This window comes from Erithacus rubecula (assembly GCF_903797595.1).
Source record: "Erithacus rubecula genome assembly, chromosome: 14".
In the NCBI taxonomy this organism is placed as follows: domain Eukaryota; kingdom Metazoa; phylum Chordata; class Aves; order Passeriformes; family Muscicapidae; genus Erithacus; species Erithacus rubecula.
This window is the reverse complement of record NC_136666.1, coordinates 19274199-19293982: the sequence shown is the minus strand read 5'-3', so window position 1 is coordinate 19293982 and position 19784 is coordinate 19274199. Positions and strand designations below refer to the sequence as shown.

At 47.2% G+C, this 19784-nt stretch overlaps 1 protein-coding gene across 2 annotated transcripts in view; it reads left to right on the top strand.

The window, feature by feature from the left end:
* Positions 1-1073: 1073 nt before the first annotated feature.
* Positions 1074-19784, top strand: part of MAP1A (microtubule associated protein 1A) — a 45563-nt gene continuing 26852 nt past the window's right edge. The window contains exons 1-3 of one of the 2 annotated variants that reach the window (XM_079318321.1): positions 1074-1300; positions 5468-5527; positions 5739-5840. In XM_079318321.1, the coding sequence (XP_079174447.1) occupies positions 1165-1300; positions 5468-5527; positions 5739-5840 (298 nt within the window). In that variant the 5' untranslated portion in view covers positions 1074-1164. The remainder of the gene's footprint in view (positions 1301-5467; positions 5528-5738; positions 5841-19784) is intronic. The other variant, XM_079318322.1, reaches the window with a different exon arrangement.

The window sequence follows — 19784 nt, the reverse complement described above, 5'->3', positions numbered from 1 at the left end:
GCATTTCTGTATTTAAGTAACTAAATTCTAAACCAAACTATAAACCAACTTGTTTATTCCGCTGATGGTTTTGAGCATTCGAGTGTTGCTGTACCTCTCTGCCCATCTTGACCTAAAGACCCCGCGTGGGAGCTCACCGCAGCTGCCTGGAGGGCGGGGCAGGGCGGGGCAGAGCGGGGCAGAGTGGGGCGGGGCAGGGCAGGGCAGGGCGGGGCAGGGCAGGGGGGGCAGGGCGGGGCAGGGCGGGGCAGGGCAGGGTGGGGCAGGGGGGGCAGGGTGGGGCAGGCAGGGCGGGGCGGGGCAGTGCAGGGCGGGGCAGGGCAGGGCGGGCAGGGTGGGGCAGGCAGGGCGGGGCAGGGCAGGGCGGGGCAGGGTGGGGCAGGCAGGGCAGGGCGGGGCAGTGCAGGGCAGGCCCGCGGCCGGAGCTGCGGGGCAGCAGAGCCTGCAGGCGGGGCAGGGCAGGGCAGGGCAGGGCAGGGTGGGGCAGGGCGGGGCAGGGCAGGGCAGTGCAGGGCGGGGCAGGGCAGGGTGGGGCAGGGCGGGGCAGGGTGGGGCAGGCAGGGCAGGGCGGGGCAGTGCAGGGCAGGCCCGTGGCCGGAGCTGCGAGGGGCAGCAGAGCCTGCGGGCGGGGCAGGGCAGGGCAGGGCAGGGCAGGGCAGGGTGGGGCAGGGGGGGCAGGGCGGGGCAGGGCAGGGCGGGGCAGGCCGCGGCCGGGGCAGCGAGGGCATCAGAGCCTGCGGGCAGGGCAGGGCAGGGCAGGGTGGGGCAGGGTGCGGCAGGGCGGGGCAGTGCAGGGCAGGGCGGGGCAGGGTGGGGCAGGGCAGGGCGGGGCAGGTGGGGCAGGGCAGGGCGGGGCAGGGCGGGGCAGGGCGGGGCAGGGCAGGGCGGGGCAGGGCGGGGCAGGCCCGCGGCCGGGGCAGCGAGGGGCAGCAGAGCCTGCGGGCGGGGCAGGGCAGGGCAGGGCAGGGCAGGGCGGGGCAGGCCCGAGGCCGGGGCAGCGAGGGGCAGCAGAGCCTGCGGGCGGGGCGGGGCCTGGGGCAGACCACGCTCCCTCCGCAGTAGCGCGGGACCACGCGCCAGCTCGGCCAATCAGGCGGGGGCTCAAGGCGCTTTAAGAGCCGCGCGCCAGTGACGGCGCGCTGCAGCAGCGGCCGCGGCGTTGCCATGGAGACGGCGGCCGGGCCGGTAGCCATGGACACGGCGGCGCCGCCGGGCGGACGGCGGCACGCGCTGCTCGCCGTGATCGGGGAGATCGGGACGGAGCCGGAGCGGGGCGCGCTGCGCGGGGCGCTGGAGCGCGGTGAGCCCGGGGGGAGCGCGGAGAGGCGGGGGGAGCGCGGAGAGGCGGGGGGAGCGCGGAGAGGCCGGGGCAGCGCGGAGAGGCGGGGGGAGCGCGGAGGGGCCGGGGCAGCGCGGAGAGGCCGAGCCAGGCGGACAGCGGCTGCCCGAGAGCCGCGGGCTGCGCGCCTGCCGCCGCCCGGCGCCGCCGTGTGTCCGCAGCATCCGCTCCTCCCGGCGGGATGGGCCGCGGCCGCGGGCACCGGGCGGGGCTCGGATCCCCGGCGCATTGCGGGCCGGTCTCTGCGGCGTCAGACGGCACCTATTGTTTGTAATTCCAAGATCGTTGCTTTATGTGCATTGTGTAGCTGATGCAGTTCTTGAGCATCTTAAAGGTTAAAGACGTTCCATGGTTCTCTTTCCCCCCAGTCTTTATTTAGTTAGTGGTCTGATAGATTACATCTTATCTCCATCTTACTCCAAAATTCGGTCTCGTTGGAGGAATTCCCCTCAGGACTGTTCCTGAGGTCCCGGCTGTGAACAGAGGTCTGTTGTGGTGCGTCTTCTCCCTGTCTGTAGAGCAACTGCATGGAGCAGAGTGAGGGAGGACAACGGACTGCTTCAGGAATGACACAGTGCAGGATAGATCTGCCTCTCCTCTTTTGTCCTCTATTATCCATATTTTAGTAACACCAGAGGCCTTAGTCTTTGTATATTAGATGCAGTGCTGTTTAGAAGTAAGGGGGAAGAAGGTGGTGCGATGATAGTTTTTCCCCTGTGGCAGTTTCTGACGGAAAGACAAAGGAGAGCTGATCAATTACATCAGGGTCATAAGGGAATCCTTGTTCTAACAAGCAGTTAGTACATCTTTGAGAAATAAAGTAACTACCTTCTGGCTCGCCTTCACTCCTCCCCTCAGCTCCCCATTTCCAAGGCACATTGGTTTGAAATATGCCAGGGACAATATTGGCCAAACTGTTATTCAGAGATAATTCTGTGGCTGTTTTCTTCCCAAGCATCAGCAGTACTGAAGAACAGATGGACAGTGCAATTTAGGAAAAGGGTGGGTGTGAAAATGTCAAATATTGTCCAAGTTCTTCACTTCAGTATCTTTTCCAGGTATCTGTTGGCAGGCCACTTTGTTCATGATGAATATTTAATTCCCTTTTTCAAGGATGGCTTTAGTCAGGAGTGGTAGATCTGATTATGACCATCTGGCCTCTGAAAGACCTTCTTTGAAGGGGCCTCTCCTGCTTCCTGCACAGCAGGGTGATCATCTTCACTTGGCACTTTGCTGAACTGGTGTGCCAACGACAGATCAGACTGTGAACTAAAGGATTTCATTCTGATGTCATATGCCAGTAATCTGAGAATTCCCACTGCAGACGAAAAACATGCTATTTGCAGCATAAATTTGAACTGCCACAGTAGAAATTGAAATAAGTTCTACAGTTGGCTTTCTCTGACTAGAAACCAGCTGAAATTCTGCCAAATGTAAACACTCCTTTCATTTGCATGAGAACGAGTAATTTCAGCAGTATTAGTAAATTACTGGCAGTAGAAGTGAGTTACTCAGGGAGCTGGAAACCTAGATTTCAATCTTTCCTCTGTCACTTACATGGAATAGGACCCCCAGCAAGTTAGAGTTTTCCCCACTACAAAATGGGAGAATGACCTCTTCTTAAAATGGATCAATATTTGCAAACTGAAAGATATGAACAAGGAGAACAGTTAAAATGACAGCTATCTTGAGACATGTCAAGAGTCAGCATATTATGATATAGACAGCTGCACTCTTGAATCAAGGCATTCAAGAAATGTGGAAATGATGGTTGCCATTTAAGTGTTAGCTGCTGTAGAGAGCTCATGTGATGGTAGAACAGGCGGCTGAGCAGTAAATATACAAAGGATGGAAAAGTTAGAGTTTGTTTTGTGTCTGTTCTGGTGGCTGTGGCACCCTCTCTGCACAAAACAAACAAACAAAAAACCAACAAAACAAAACCAAACCCAAGCAAAGAACAAAATCAACACAAAAATACCAAAATACAAAAAAAACCCCACCAACAAAAAGGCCCCAAACAAACAAAAAACAACTAAAGATTTATTTTTTTTTCACTCAATAAATCTCTTTCCCTAACTGATATAAAAAGTAACTTTTTCTGGGCTTCTTTCTATACCTTGGTTCAAGATAATGCAATAGTGGCTTCAGGATATTATAGGAACCTGCTCATTCCCAGGTGTCCAGCTTTGTAGGCTTGACATTGTGTATCTGTGGGATATCTGAACAACATTTTTTCCAAAATATTGTCTAACAAAAAATGCCAGTTTTATTTTTCTGTTACTTTTTTTCAATTTTGAAACAATATCTGGAAGACTAGGTCTGGTGTTGGGGAGAAATGCCAAATCTTTTAATTCAGTTACCTCAGCAGGAAATAAAACATTCACAAGGGCGTAAAGAATAAGATGGAAAACTGATGAGTCACATGGTCCCTTGCCTAGTCTTTGCATTTGCAATGTGCTTGAATATTTACCCTTATGGTGGTGTAGTCTGCACTCTGATGGTAGAGGATTCTAATCAGCAAGGACAATGTTCTGGCTCATGTGCCATGGAGTGAAAAATTGGAATTGTGGCAAACTGGGAGACATTACGAGTAAACTCAGACTACCTGTAGGGAAGAAAATGTTGAATAAATTGTTGTAAGTACGAGAACAAGTGAGATAATTCCAGTCTTCCCTTTCTTGCTCCAAAAGAGCATCTATTCTGTGTACGTGCTAGAGGAGGTAGCAGTACCTCAAATAGCACTTACTGCTGCAGTGGGACACGATGACCATGACACAGCAGCTAGTCAGCAGGATTTGCCCTGCAGAGTGTTCCTGTCCAGATCAGCATGCTCAGAAGTACTGCATTAAGATTCTCATATACTGGGCATTTGGTTAAACAATTATGCTCTCTTGGGGTGTAGCATAGGAAAATAGATGGATTTTATCCATCTTCTTGCTCCATGTCTTTTTAGTAAGTGCTTCATTTGTTGGTATCCCATGTCCAAATTGAAAGGTGCTGTGCTGGTAAGTTGTTCAGTTTTCTGGTTTTTTGGGTTTCTGGTTTTTTTCTTTTTTCTTTTCTTTTCCTTTCTTTTTTATCCTGAAGTTCATATGATTTACTGAGGGGTTTTTGTGCAGTCTGAAGTGCACAAATAAATAAGCTTTGTTACTCCACTGTGTCAGCTGTCACCAGAAAAAGAAACTGAACACAAAGGGGTTTTTAGCTGCTGTAGATTCTACAGGCCTTGAGACTACCGACCTGTGTGATGCAGTGATTACTATGTCTTGGCATGTATAGAAAGCTGGAGCATGTGTCCTTGAGGATCCTCTCCCACCAGTGGCCAGCAAAAACTGTTGCACAACATGGAGAGCTAGAACTGCAGTAAATGGGAATGATATCTCCATGGAAAATTAACATGGTTGCCTTGAAAGAAAGTAGATAATAGAGGCAATAAAACTTTGTATTTTATGCAAGAGAGAGATGGTGAAAGAGCTCTCAGTGAGGACTCCATAAAAAAATACTGGAGCTGAAATTCGTGTTTCAGCTTGGAAGTCTGTGGCATTGGCCTTCAACACCTGCATGTCAGCAGGCATCAGCACCAGATGCTGGAATTGGGATTCATAATGATGTCCTGGTTTTGTTCATTGTGGCAGTGTAGAGTCACACCATCTAGGAAAGGCTGCTACCTATTGGGATGTGAAAATCTGTGGTCTGTAGTGTTTAGTGTCCTCCAGAATGTACACCTGCTCACACTGAAGTCTGAAGGTGACTTCCCCAGTATGGCTTGATGCCACTTTCTTGGGAGCAGAAGCACCTTCCTGCTGTGATATGAAGGCAATCAGCTGCCAAAGGTTATAAAAATTATAACCCAAATCGTCTCAGTGGGATCAGTGTCTTTGGAGGAGTGATTAGGCAGAGCGAGTTGGGAGGGGTGGAGGGCTTTTGTTCCTTGGAGGATGCGTAGGCTATGAGAGCAAAAAAGCTGATGTCTGTGAGCTTTTCAGTAGCACAACCACACAGTAACTCATCTCTGCTGGTGACTAGTGCTGGAGAGTGCAGATGTAAGACTCACATCATCTGTTTGTTTGCTGAAGTGGTAGTGTAATTCATTTGGCCTCATCTCTCCCTGGTTTTCCTTGCATGAAGTCCCAGTTGAATGGAGACTTGCTGACTGCATGTACTTCAGAAAGAAATGTTTTATGGAAGGTGAGTATCCTATGGTCCTCTGCTTCTGAAGACTTTCTCCATCCTAAGTATGCTCATCTAGTAGAGTATCCCTGGTCTTTGTGTGTCCTCACTTCTTTGTCCACTTCTGTTTCTGGAGTAGATGTAATGATGTAATGTCTTTTTTTTCCCTTTTTTTTCTTTTTTTCTGTTTTTTTTTTCTGTTTTTATTTTTTTTTTTTTACTTTAACAGGAATTCGTTCCTGGAACATTGATACTCTGTGCTGTGATCTGAATCATCAACTGCGGCTCTTTGTAACCCGACATCTGGCTCATTTTTCTTCTGAAGTCAAAGGTCAGCTTCTTGGTTTATATGCATTAACTTTTAACTCTTGTTTTGAGTCTGGAAAAAAAACCCAAACCAGCAACGAAGAATAAAACTAATTGCAATTCAAATAGTGACTTGTTTGCCCAGGATTCTGCAGAGCTGAAAAGGTGTTGCAAATAGTGTGTAAGAGTAGCCAAATGACTTTTTGGATTCTTCTTTTTGAAACTCCCTTTCCTGAGAACTATGAATAAGAACATTAAAAAATGGCACCAACCATTAGAAATTTGGCTTGCTTAGCTTGTGAAAAGCTTAAACTCTGTTTATAATACTTTTATATAACATATATTAAGTTACTATAATAAGCACAGATGACATTTGAAAAACCTGGTTTATGTAAGAACATCTTATAGCTCACTGTATGTTTTACACTCTTGTCAAAGCTTCTGATTTTTTCCATTGGGGAAGCTGTTCTTCTAATGGACAGGTGTGAAAGAAAGCGCCTGGACACTTCTCAGATGTGTCTCTGACTGAGAGGTCTGACCTTCTCTGTGACTTTTTAACACAGATATGGAAATTCTTCCTCCTTGCAAGATGATGTGTGTATATACACTTATGGGATTAAAAAAATGTGTACAAAACATAATTTGGAACAGTCAGCAGATCTGCCTCAATTTGGAGTAGCTGTAACAGGGCCTATAGTACAAATAGACTTGAGCACTAATAAGTTACAGGAGTAAAACAATTGCCCAAGAGTTCTTCTAAATCAAAGTTGAAATATCTGGATTAATGTCAGCAAAATGTATCCCACTCTTTTCCCTAGCTTTGTTCCTGAGGAGCAAAGGGTGATGAATGTGCTGGCAGTCTATGACAAGGTTTCTGTGATGGATCTGAGGAGCTGCAAGCCTGTTTACCAATTGTCAGCCTATTGAGCAAAACAGCAGCAACTACAGTAAAGGCAGGAGGAGTGTCTGTCTGGGAAGAGTCACCATTGGTTCTACAAAGGGAAGTTCTTGTAGTTCTTCAAAGAGATCAGCAAACATGTAGATGAGTGACTTAGTCTACCAAGCAAAAATGTTTGGGGAATCCGAGTCTATGAAGTCTGTTTAAGAAGGCCTGTTGGCCACAGAATTAGGGGCCAGGCTTTGGTATGCAGAAGTTACTGACATAAGGATGGGTAAACAGAAGTTCTGATATGAACTGTGTGTAGACCTTGGTCCTGAACTGGAGGCTTGCAGCTTAACCTGCTGTTAATCATGCTGCCACTCTTCTTCAGAGCCATCCTTACACACCTGAAGTTTCCTGTGGGACTATACATTCCAGCTAGTTCTGCACAGTATCTTTTTCCTCTAGTGCATTTTTTTGGGAAAGGAAAACCACAGCTGCCTCTCAGCAGCTTCTGCTTCTGATGTGCTTAGCAGTAGAGATGTGAGAGATTCTGATCTGGGGATCTAGCAGACCTTTGGACCAGAGGTATTGCTATAAGGGCTCCTTGATTTGTGGCAAGTGTGTACAGCTGGCACACACAATTTGTCTAATAAATCTCCCTGGCAGCACTTAAGGCCAGAACAGCCAGAGAAAGCTTTGGAATTATGGAGGTCTAGAGAGCAGCTTTGCCTCAAGGTGCTTGCACGTTTCCTGTCCAGACCCATGTTTATTCAGTAAGCATGATCTTGAAATGCAGCAAGATGAACTGTCAGAGGCAAGAGCAGTGTGTGTAAGAGTAATGACTACAGTGTTAAGCAGCTCTCTGGGACTGTGGAAAATAGTGACAGTCTGTATGGGAAGATTGTGCAGGAGACAGTGTATCTTGAATGCTGAAAGTCTTACATTGAGCAGTTATGCTCTCCCAGGATTTACTTGATGGTGGTAGATCTTGCATGCAGACAGGTTTCTCTCAGTGACAGCAATAAGATATAGTTGTGGCAAGGTTTGTGGGGAGGAAGTGGGAAAGACTGCTGCAAGAGAAAGTTCAGGTCACAACTGATAATACAATCTAGAAGAAGCTCAAAAACTGGGAACAGCCTTGTCTGCATTCCATATGTACTATCAGATAATATCCTTTGGAATATAGCTGCAGTTTAAAATGCTTTTTTAGCTTTGCAGTTTCTGCTTGAGCAGCTATTTTTTACAGGCTATTTTGATGGTAAAGATTCTTTATAATTTTAATTTTCTTTTTAAGCTCTTGCTGCAACTTGCTGCAAATTCATTGCTGTGTGTGCTGTAACAGCCCTGTGAAGGTGTTGTTCATCACAATTTTCTGGATGAATATAGATAAAACTGGAGCTTTTTTTATTGTGTTTGGCTCTGCACTTTACCTACCCTCTAGTTCCTACTGTGGGCAAAGGGAAGAGTCCCTGCAACTGATTTTCCTCTCCACATTCATAGCTTGGTGTTAGCTCCTCTGAGCAGAAGGCTGTACTAGAGCTCTTCTGAAATCCCTTCCAGCTAATGTTGGTTTGATTCCATGCTACTTGAAAGGTCCTTATGTGGGGGGACACATACCTCCACACTGGTATGCTGAGTAGGATATCTGAAGGATAAAACTATTCTTTTCACAGGTGCATTAATTGGAGAATATCATTCCCTTATAGGCTGATATTTGTAGTCTGATTAGAGAGAAGCCAGCTGCAGCTCAGCAGTTACTGTAAAGCCAGAATAATTCTTTGACCTTCTGTTTAATGCAGAAGGTTTCTCACTTGACAGACTTGTAGTAAGCAGTAAATGTTTGACACCACTGGTAATTCAGTATGACTTAGTAAAGCAGTCTACCAAAATATTACAAGACTTTCCTATTTGCTGTTTCTCACTCAGTACAATAGTTATTTCCAACCTGTATTTGTAGGATGTTAATGCACAGTGTTCGCAGCTGAAGTTAGAATGTAACTGCAGTGTTCCCTGGAAATGGAGATGGCACAGTTGCCCTCAGACAAGCTTCTAGTCTGCTTAAAGAGGATGAGGAACAAATGAATCTCAAATGCAGGACTATCAAAAAGAGAAAAGCACAGGGCAGAGTAAAGTGAGACTGAATGTATCTTATGGAAGTTGATTTGTTGTTGCAGTTCTGAGTTTCTTTCTTCCTACACTGACTTGCTGGCTGTCCTCTGAGTACCACAGACACCGTGGCCTTTTCTGTAGGGGTAATGTCACAGCATAGTTCACAGGTTATGGATGGGAGGCACAGCAAGAAATCAAGTGTGGATGTGTTTGGAGATCCTGGAAGCTAGTAAATTGTCTGAAGGAAGGAGAGCATGATGTGAGGAGAAGAAATGAGCACAAGTGTGGCTTCCTGTATGCTAAGGGCAGCCCCAGGTGCACTTCTGCACAACTCTCAGTTGCCATTGTCTGCCAAGGTAGTTTAAGATCCTGGGCAGTGTCTCCTTGCACTGGATGTGGAGAGTTCTTTAAAACCAGGAGGGAATGTTTCTTTCAAATAAAAAGTGACATGGTTTGAGGTGAAGTGTTCAGAAGAATTCTTTCTCAGCACAATGGAAGTATGCCTTCTGATAGATTTTGATGTTCGGCGAAAGCCACTTTTTTTCTGAAAACGGTTAACTCTGTGAATATTAGCAGCAGCTTTCAATCTGACTAGGGCATTTTAAATACCTCAACAACCATTCCAGTGGTCTTTTCTCTCATGCCATACTTTGTGTTGGCCTTCAAAAAACTTTTTAAAAGTCACTAATGACAATTGAAAATCAAGATATTAAAAACACCATGCAGATTGAATTTGATGGAACAATTTTTTAAATAATCAAACAATGATTATATACTTTTCTTGCCTCTGTAAAATGAATACAAGAAATATTAAACACTTTCAAGTATTAACTTGCATTTTCCTTTGCAAACAAAGTTTTGCTCTGAAAGCCATCAATAGCAGTTGAATAAGTAGCTGCCTTGTCAGCAGTGGCCTTCAGGCTCTGAAGCCTGTCATATTCAGCCTCACGCTCATCCTTCACATCCTACTGATGCCTCTGTTTTCCACTTTGTGCCAATTAAGGATACAGTTGTATCTGCCACAGCTGCCTGAGAGTGTGGTGAAGTTGTGTTACAGCTCCTGAAGGCAGCTGTCTTTTGGATGAGCATTCCTAGAAGGCTTTTAAGTCGGACTAGAATGGGAAATTGGTTTTACTGCCTTTCTGGAATATACTGGCAGCTACAAAGAGGATGGAGACTTTCCCTTCATAAGGGCCAGTGAGTGCAAGTTGCACTGGGAGAATATTGAAGTCAGGTAAGGATTTTATTTTTATTTAGCATCAGAAAAATCAGACACAGGGAAAAACTTCCCAGGGACATGGTAGAGTCCCATCATTGAAGGCTTTCAAGTTGTACTTGGACAGGAGGCTAGATGTATAATCTGTTTCATGTCCCATGAAGTTGAACCAAATGATGTTTTGAGGCCCCTTCAAACCTTGACTGTTCTGTCCTTCTATGTATTCAGCTTTTCAGCCGTGAAAGGACACGGAATTTTATTCCTCGCACAAAGTAGGTTGTTAAGTTACACACAATCTAGTAAGAAGAAAAGGCAAATGCACAGGCCCACCATGCACATCTTTATCTCAAAGTCTGGATTTGATCTTCCTTTTGCATTAATATTCCATAGGTCAATGGTTTTACTTGTACAAGTGATTAAATTTCTCTGTGGAACTTGGAAGAACTGTCAGCTTGTGCCATATGCTTTTTCCTACTACACTGCTTAGTTGGTTTTCAGCGGTGAGTCTCAAGTGCATGACAGTTAAATAAGCTGCCTTGTTCATTCAAATTATAGCTTCTAGTTAGTACAGATAAGTTTGTGTTCAAGCTAAAGCTGTTCTAGATAGGAGGTAAAATACCAATTGCTTGTGAAAATTAGATTACAGTGAAAGTGTATGCTCCCCACAGATGTGGCCTCTTGCTAGAGAGATTTCTGTAACATAGATCATTGAGTGATGGATTTCATTCAGCTCTTGGCTGTTTTAATAAAAGTATTGCTGTATCCTGAATTTGCGTGTTCAGGTAGAAAAAAAGGCAGTGGCTAACACCACTTTTTTTTCCCCCACAGATGCAACAGTGATTCTTTGGACTTTTGATGTGATTTCTAGTCCTTGAGCAATTAATTGTCCTGCACCATTTGTCTGCCAACATATTTTGACCAGAAAAATACAAAAGCAAGCACTTGTCAGCTTCTGTGCTTGCTCCTTGTGTGCTTGAGGGCTGTCTGTACTTGCATAGTGACCACACTGAGCATCCCATGAATTGCAGTCTACTAAAATAGCTTCCCAGGCTGTAAGGCGTGGCCTGTTTCTTGTTGGTACATGTGGCTGCAATAATCCCAAGCACTGCTCTTTCCAGCTGATTTTCTATGTGGTTTATACTGATAAAGGAGCAAACAAAACTCCACATTGTGAAGTTTCCCAGGCAGTTTATCTGCAGCCATACTTGGTCCTCTCCATAAGCTTTGCCAGCAGTCTGCTTTCCTCCTTTTCAGGTCATCTGTGAATACAGTGAGCAGCACAAGCCCTGGTGCAGGCATGTATGACATCACTTACAAAATGATAACTGCACTGTATCAATGCAACCTTTGAGATTTTGACAAGCTTATTTGGTTCTTACTAAGAAGGAAGGTCATATTTTCTGTAAAGCTATGCTGATTGACATTACTTTAGTATTCTATTTGAACCTTTACTGCTGATGGGTTTTCCAGTCTCCTAGGACTTAAATGCCAGAGTAGTGGAACTCATATTGGAAGCTGAGAGCTTCTTAGTCAATCTTAGATCCTGGACAAGAAATTATCTTTTCAATAGGCTTGGCCTGAGTGCTGCAATCTCCCACCCCTGTTACTGCTAAAATTTCATTGTCTCTAAAATATATTTTTATTTCTTTCAACTACAGAGCAGAAATATTTACTGAATGTTTCTGTCTCTATTGGACTTGCAGAGCTTAAAAAAGTTTTAAAATGAGATAGCATTAAAACATCTGCTGAAGTTGGTAAAAGCAGCATTTTTATATATGGTCTTACGTGGTTTTGTTTTTGTGCTAAGAGACCTCCTCTAGACATTATACATCCTCAGAGTTCTTCTTTTAAGAACCCAAACGGAACTTTCCCGTCAATATTCGGCAGAGGATCTTAATAGACCCAGAGTAGCTGTGAAAAATTTATTCTTTTATAAGAATGGGCTGCATTTCATGCATCTGATGCTATAGTATACTATAGTATCTATAAATATATATATACATATATATAAATATATATATACACACACTACAGGGAAGATTAACCCTTGAATTTGAGAAAAAAGGAAAATGATGAGATCATTGGAAAAGGGTTGGACCTTTTTTCAGGACACAATGTGAAACAAGCATATTTTGTTTTGTTTTCCTTAGACACCTTTTGTCTTGGCCAGTGTGACTGGCTTTTTCTTTGTTACCTTTTAAAAAATAAATGTTGAGCCTGAGCTGTCCTTAAGGTAGTAGTGTGGGAGTGATTCAACAGTTTTGATTTCTCAGGCCTTTTTTAGTGGAATATATTCTGAATTGATTTTAAACAATGGGGTTTGCTCCAGTAATGTTGGTCCTCATCTGTAGAACTTTTTAGAGTGGTCAAGTTGGATGAGACTTAAATTTCTGATGGTTAAAAAAAAAAAAACAAACAGGAAAAGTATCTCTGAACAGCATGATAGGACAGACATATTTCTTTCAGATGACCTGATCTCAGTGTTTTATTGACATTTTTGTTAAGTGAGGTCTATTCTGGATTTTGTCTGCCTTCACTTTGACAGTAGCTAACGTGGAACTTGACAATGACTATTTACAATGTTAGGTGTCTTCAGGTAAGTGAATGGTTTGAGTTTGACTTAATCCTACTTCTTTGCCTCTGAAATTTTGGTGAGTACTAATGACTCTGTAGAAAAACCTGCAGTAGACAGACTTCTATAAAGAAAATTCTCATGGGATCACTGTTCCAAAGATGGCATTTGCTTGCATTTTTATTCCTATTTCATGGGGATGAATAATTCAAAGTGATTATTGATTTCCCTTCTTCCCCTCTCATACCCCCACCCCCTATTTGTTTTCCCTCTCTGGTTTCATCTGAGCTAGATGCTTGCAGGAAAGCATGTGCTGCAGTGCTGATCTCATCATACAGGAGAGCATAAACCCAGGAGGGAGTAGTGCCTGAAATAGATGTTCTGTTTGATCCATGTCGGAAGAATATTTGCGTATTTCTTGTATTTTACCTTTTTCTTGACTAAGCAAATTACAAACAGGAGGTATCTAGAAACCATGACATTCTAAACATGCACACAATTTACTAGTGCTTCTTTGGAGGGACTAATGTTTTGTCTCTTTAAATTTAAAATATGCCTGAGAGAGCAATTTGTGTTCTGTGATTTTACCATATGGTTATTTCTGTGGTATCTCTGCATGTAGTAGCAGCTAGATCCTGTCACTGTTAGGTTTTCCTAGAATTTTTAGCTTGTCTTCAAACCTGGATTCATTGTGAGAGAAGCCTCCAGACAATGCCTGTTAAATCTGCCTGAATCTGACATGTTCTCCAACCTCACAAAATGTGTCAGAGTTGTTTTGTATTTCTTATATTAAAATGTCTGCATGTCAACATTTTGGTTTCCAATTCTAAATATTACACAAAGAAATGAAGAACCTCTGGTGGCTTTATGAACCCCTGGTATGGGTTAATAAAAAGTGTACCTCTTTTTAAGCAGGTCATCTCCAGTCCATGTCACAGCCATGTAAACATGGAATTACATTACAGAGTGTTGTCAGCCTTCCCAGCTGTGTGTTGTCTTGGCAATTTTACTTGTGCCACTGCCAGTTCTAAATTCTACTCTACCCTCTCTGCAGCCTTCCTTGTGGTTTCTCTGCTGGGCTTGGCTCCTGCCTGCCATCTGCAACACCTTCATTGTGCCACTGATGCCTGTTGCCTCTCCAGATCCTGCTGTGATTTTTGTCAGAGCCATCCTGCCAGCTCCTTGTCTGTAGAGCATCTTGGCATTTGCTCCCTGAACAACAGGCAGGGCTCCTGCTGTTGGTGCCTCTGGACTGTCAGGTCCATGAGGGTGTTGGCAGCCTTTGCACCCCCCTTCAGGCCTTGAAGGCAGTGTTAGAAGAGCACGTTCCCAGAAATCCATCTTTGGGGCAGCAAGTACCTTTTCCAGCAGGTTAGTGTCTGGTCCAGAGCAAGAATGTGATCTGAGGCAGTTCAACGTGTCTGGAAGGAAAAAATACCCTGTGCATGAAGAGGAATCTTGCAGAAGGATTTGTCTCATAGCTTCTCTCATGCTGCCTTGGTTGCATGTCTTCCTTTCAGTGATAGAGCTGCCTTCTGCACTCTGAGGGAAGCGAGGGAAGCTTTGCTGTGTCTGGAGGGGCCTGGTGCTGGCTGAGGTGAAGCAGAGCTGTGCTGCTCTGGGAGTGCTCGTGGACAGCTGTCCTTGGACTCAGTGTCATCAGGCAAACACTGGGGTTTTATCCCAGTGTCACTAAGAAATCCCTGGGCTTGGTCCTGGTCCCTGTCCCTCCCTGCCACCCCTCTGGGTGCTCAGGAGCTGTGTGGCACACAGACAGAAGCACTCTGCTGCTCCCACTGTGCTCTGCTATTTGCCTCAGTCCCTCTTCTCGTGTTCATTCTGGCCTTTTAGTACTCCTCATGTTTGCTCCACTTTTACAGCCTTGATTTATAAACCTCTTTATCCTTTCCACTGAGAGTTCTAGACAGGTCATCTTGCATTGTTTTCCCTAAAGATTTGCAGTTGCTGAGTTAAATTAGGATCGCCATTTTTAAAACCTTCTTTTCTGGGGCAAGAAAGACCAGAATGTTACCACTGAAAAATCACAGTGTTCATTAATTCGTTTAAAGTAGGAACTGGAAAAGGGGTTGGTGGCAGGTGCTGGCAGTCTCTCTGGGCCTGCATTAGGGATGCTATTACCACCAAAGGAAAACCTTTCTTGAAGAAGAAAATTACACAAATCTAAATGGAATGAATGACTTGGGCTCTCCACCTTTAAACTTGTAAAATAACACATTAGGGCTGCTAATTCTCAATAGCTCAGATAATCACTCCTTGGGCCCTGAAGCATCAAAAAGATGAAAACATCATTCTCAAATTAAGGAAGAGAAACCTAAATATGTAATTTTATTTTTACATAAAGAAACAACATAATAACTGTACCTGCAAAGCTACCTAAAAGAATAAAATACTTTCAGGATTAAAGGTTCCTTCAAACAAAACTATACCAACAACCAAAGGGTTGTCACTGCATTTCAGAAATGGTTATCTAAAAATAAGGAAACTTGACAAAAGTGGGAAATGCCTCTTTGGTCAGAATTTAAGCTAACATATAGATTAAAAAGATACAAATACCTGTAAATCAGAAAGGAAATAGGAAGACTCATTAAAAGTTACAGAGAAAGATGCAGTATTCAGCAAAAATGAGTGTTCTTTAAATAGATCCTAGTAAAGCCTGAAAAAGGGGAGTGCACATTTGATTTGCAGTCATCTGCATCCCCACCAGTTTTCTTACTCTTTACTTCTGACTCCTTATTCACATTGGCTGTGCAAAACTCTTCAGGTCATGTTATACTGGTGGTAGTGGGATGACAAGTACCATGGGTAGTGATCATGACCCCCCTCTGTTTTGAAGAATATCCATTGTAGTGCACAGGGGACCCATAGCATAGAACTATTTTCTTCACAGTTTGTTCTTTGAGAATATTTTAACCTTTGGTCTTTTTAAATAGGATGTTAAGATGCAGCTATGTTACCTGTCCAAAACATACAGAAATCTATGATATTTGATCTAGTGCATTGATTTTTCCTCAGGTTTAAAGATGTTTGCCACTGACTGGCATCATCTGAAAGCTACAGAAAGGAAGGTTCTAGTTTGGGGGCTTTTTAACTTTTAAAACTTTAAAATTATGTGGTATTTCCAAGTGCCTTGGAGCTGATGCTGATTATGAAACAAGTTGCAAGGTTCTCAGAAAACAGTGTAAACATATATCTGAAAACATGCTGTAAATAGATCTCCAGAGGTCGAATACCTGCTGTTCTTGCCTCACTCACTCGCGTTTATTGCCTGTCCAGCGTGGCTCAAGCTCGCCGCTGGCCCGTGTATGTGCACGGGCGGCCGGTGCTGGTGTGCGGTGCCAGGCGCGTTTGTCCCCGCCTGGGCAGCTGGGGCTGCTTGGGGTGCTTCGCGTCGCTTGTCTTTAACTGGAGGAGCCGCTCTGCAGGTGGAGTCCGGCGGGAGGGTGCAGTTTGAGACACTTAAGCCGAAGGTGCCCAAGGTGGGATGGGGAGCACCTCTCCGGGAACCCGTGAGGAGCGGCCGAGAGTGATGGGAAAGGTGCTTAGACAGCGCCGGAGCCCGTGCGGGCCGGGGTTTGCCCCGTGCGGGCCGGGGTTTGCCCCGTGCCGGCCGGGGTTTGCCCCGTGCGGGGTTTGCCCCGTGCCGGCCGGGGTTTGCCCTGTGTGTGCCGGGGTTTGACCCGTGCGGGCCGGGGTTTGCCCCGTGCCGGCCGGGGTTTGCCCCGTGCCGGCCGGGGTTTGCCCCGTGTGTGCCGGGGTTTGACCCGTGCGGGCCGGGGTTTGCCCCGTGCCGGCCGGGGTTTGCCCCGTGTGTGCCGGGGTTTGACCCGTGCGGGCCGGGGTTTGCCCCGTGCGGGCCGGGGTTTGCCCCGTGCCGGCCGGGGTTTGCCCCGTGCGGGGTTTGCCCCGTGCCGGCCGGGGTTTGCCCCGTGTGTGCCGGGGTTTGACCCGTGCGGGCCGGGGTTTGCCCCGTGCGGGCCAGGGTTTGCCCCGTGCCGGCCGGGGTTTGCCCCGTGCGGGGTTTGCCCCGTGCCGGCCGGGGTTTGCCCCGTGTGTGCCGGGGTTTGACCCGTGCGGGCCGGGGTTTGCCCCGTGCGGGCCGGGGTTTGCCCCGTGCCGGCCGGGGTTTGCCCCGTGTGTGCCGGGGTTTGCCCCGTGCCGGCCGGGGTTTGCCCCGTGTGTGCCGGGGTTTGCCCCGTGCCGGCCGGGGTTTGCCCCGTGTGTGCCGGGGTTTGCCCCGTGCGGGCCGGGGTTTGCCCCGTGCCGGTGTTCGCAGCGTGGGACAGGGTCCCGTCCTCGCCCTGCCCGGCGGTGGCGGCGAGGCCGCCGCGGGCGCTCCGCGGCGCGCAGCGGGTTAAAGCCGCGCGGGCGCGGCCGCCGCTCCCGCCCCGCTCCGCCCCGAGCCGCAGCCCCGCCGCAGCCCCGCCGCATCCTCCGCGCCCCGGCAGCCAGCGGCGCCGTCCCGGACAGGATGGTAGGTGCACCTTCCTTCTCCCGCGGCCTGGGGCGAGCGGCGGAAGGCGCCGGGGCGGTCGGGGGCGAGCAGCCCCGGTGTCGCGGAGATTGCGGGATGGAGGCGGCGGCGCTTTGTTTGCGCTCGGATGCTGCTCATTGCTTTGGAAGACCTTGGTCGGCCGGGGAGAACGGGCCCTTCTGGGGAGGTAACGGGGGATGTCGGTGTCGGCAAGCGGACCCGTCCGGGCTCCGCGCTCCGTGCGCGGTCCCGGGAGCTGCCGGGGCTGCGCAGCCCTGGCAGAGGCGCAGGTGAGGAAACGCACCTGCGCGGAGCGGCCGCAGTCCGTGAGGGTTTATTTCCTCGGAATTTGGGGGTTTGAGCGGGTTTGTAACAAGAGGGGAAGGTGGCTGCTGATGGAGCTTGGGGTTTCTGTGATCTGCGGACCTTGCCCCTCCTCAGCTGTTTGTGCGCGAGTATAGGAACACAACCCAAATTCCGCAGCTGCTCAGCTGTTTGCTGCACTTGTGGCCTTAGCTCAAACGCAGAGAAGGATGTATGAAGACGGGTTTAGAGAAGAATCTGGAGAAAGTATTCTGCCTGTCAGGAACGGAAGGGGTCCTGCAGCATTATGTTTTATCCTAGTGTAGTCTTCCCGGAAGATGGTGTGCTGCTGAAGAAGGGAGAAGGTGGTACAAAGCATCTCACAGATGCTGCCTTTAGGCTAGGCTTTGCAAAAGACAATATTAGCGTCTGTATCACCGTTCAGCTCCGTGCTGATGCTGGAATGAGGCTAATGCCAGGCAGGAGGGGGGAGGGTTGTTAAGGTAGACTGTCATGCTATCGATTTGATAGAAGAGAGATACAAGGCCCGTCTTCTTTTGCAATTTCTCTGTCTATTAGTGCTGCACACCCACATATGAGTAGTCTTGAAGTGTCTGAAGTCTGACTTCAGGCCTCACAACACTACATTTTTCCATTACAGGAAACCAAACAGCATCCAAATGCATCCAATGAGTGGGGGAGGAAAAAAGGGAAGGTTCCCGTAAAATGTGAGTGATGCAGCCTTTCTGTGGCAGTAGAGAGAGATGTGGCCGATCTTGGAGCTGATTTTCATCCTAGTAGGATATTAAGCAGGGACTTTGTGATTAAGAAATGAGTATAACAAAATTATTTCTTTTTTCTAGCTGTAGTGCTTTGTCATCCCTCACCTTGCTGTACTGCTCTTGTAACACAGAGGGATAAGGGGCCAGCTGTCTCTTTATCATTAGCTCTCCTGCATTGCCAGTGGTACTGTGTGATGATGACACCTCTGCAGTCACAGACATATGGGGTTCTATTTTAAACAGGATATCTCTGGCCTTCATTAGTGTCACCATCAGCAAGCTTCTTGTTAAAAGTGTTAAATTATCTATAGGCTAGAGCTGAAATATGTTGAAGTATTTCAAAATATGGCCTTTTATCTCCAGAGTTCAGAACTAGAGGAACAAGAGCATGGTTTGGCACTTTGCACAGACTGGGTATGTGACCATGAATATCTGTCAGACACTGTTGTCTTGGCTAAGAGGGGAAAAAGCAAAACCTCATTGACCAGAGAGGGAGCAATGAAAAGAAGTTAGTTAGTAGTGATGCCAACAAAAGCTTTCTTAATATAGAAGAGAGGGGGCTGAGAGTGATCAGACCGGGACTGTCGGTGATGTAGGGAGGGGGAAAAGGAGGGAGCTGTAATCAGTGTGTCATTGATCACACAGTGAGCTTGGAGGGGAGGAGCATGGCTCTGCACACTCACACACGCAGAAGCACACGCACGCACACACACACTGCGGCAAATTCTGCAGCTGGTTCCTGCTGGCTTGTGACTGCAGAGAAAACAAGCTCCGGTTTAAACTCTCTGATCTCAGAGGCGAGGCTGTTTCTATTCCAAGTCGCTCTGGTTCCACTGTGAAAAGCCCTGCAGGCTGGGCACTGTTCCAGAATGACAGGGATTCCTCTTCCTTCTGATGGGGTAGGGGCCCTTTTGCTGTGTGAAGTCATTGCCCTCTCTGTCCCCTTCATGGCTCCATACTGGTTGGCTGCATTCAGCCTCCATGTCTGTCCTTAAAATTTCTCCAGTAGTTATTGAATTGGGACGCATTTTTGCCTCCCCTCCTTTCCTTTCATGCGATCTGGCAAGGCCAGGCTGTGAGATCTTCTGCCCTACTCCCATTCTGCAGCTAGTGAGATGTGTAGCTTTGCAGCAGTTCCTTTAATCCGCCTCTTGCCGTGTCTTTTGCGGTATCCCCGAGTCCCATCCTCGGCAGGCGTGGTGGTAAATGGATGGTGGACTGGAGCACAGGAGCATGGTGAGTGTTGTCAGCTCCTTGGTGAAGGCAGGGAAGCTGCATGTGTGTGAAGCAGAGGTGCAGCCTGTCTGCGAGGGGCACGGCTGGACACCAGGGGAGGGGCAGAGCAGTGGCTGCTCAGCATGAGTCTCTGCAGGCTGTGGCCTGTGCTCTTTGTACACGTTCAGACAGACCTTCCAAGGTAACTCCTGGAGTGCATCTTGCAAAGGAAGAAGAAACTCAGAAGCAGATAAAGATGCAGTAATACATCATTGTGATAGGTACCTGAGTACAGAGACCTCAGTGAGTGCTGCTTCTAGCAGAGCCCAGGGTGCTTGCTACAGGCATTATCACAGACTTTCCACTGCTTCTTGATGGGCAGAAGACAGAGAGTTCC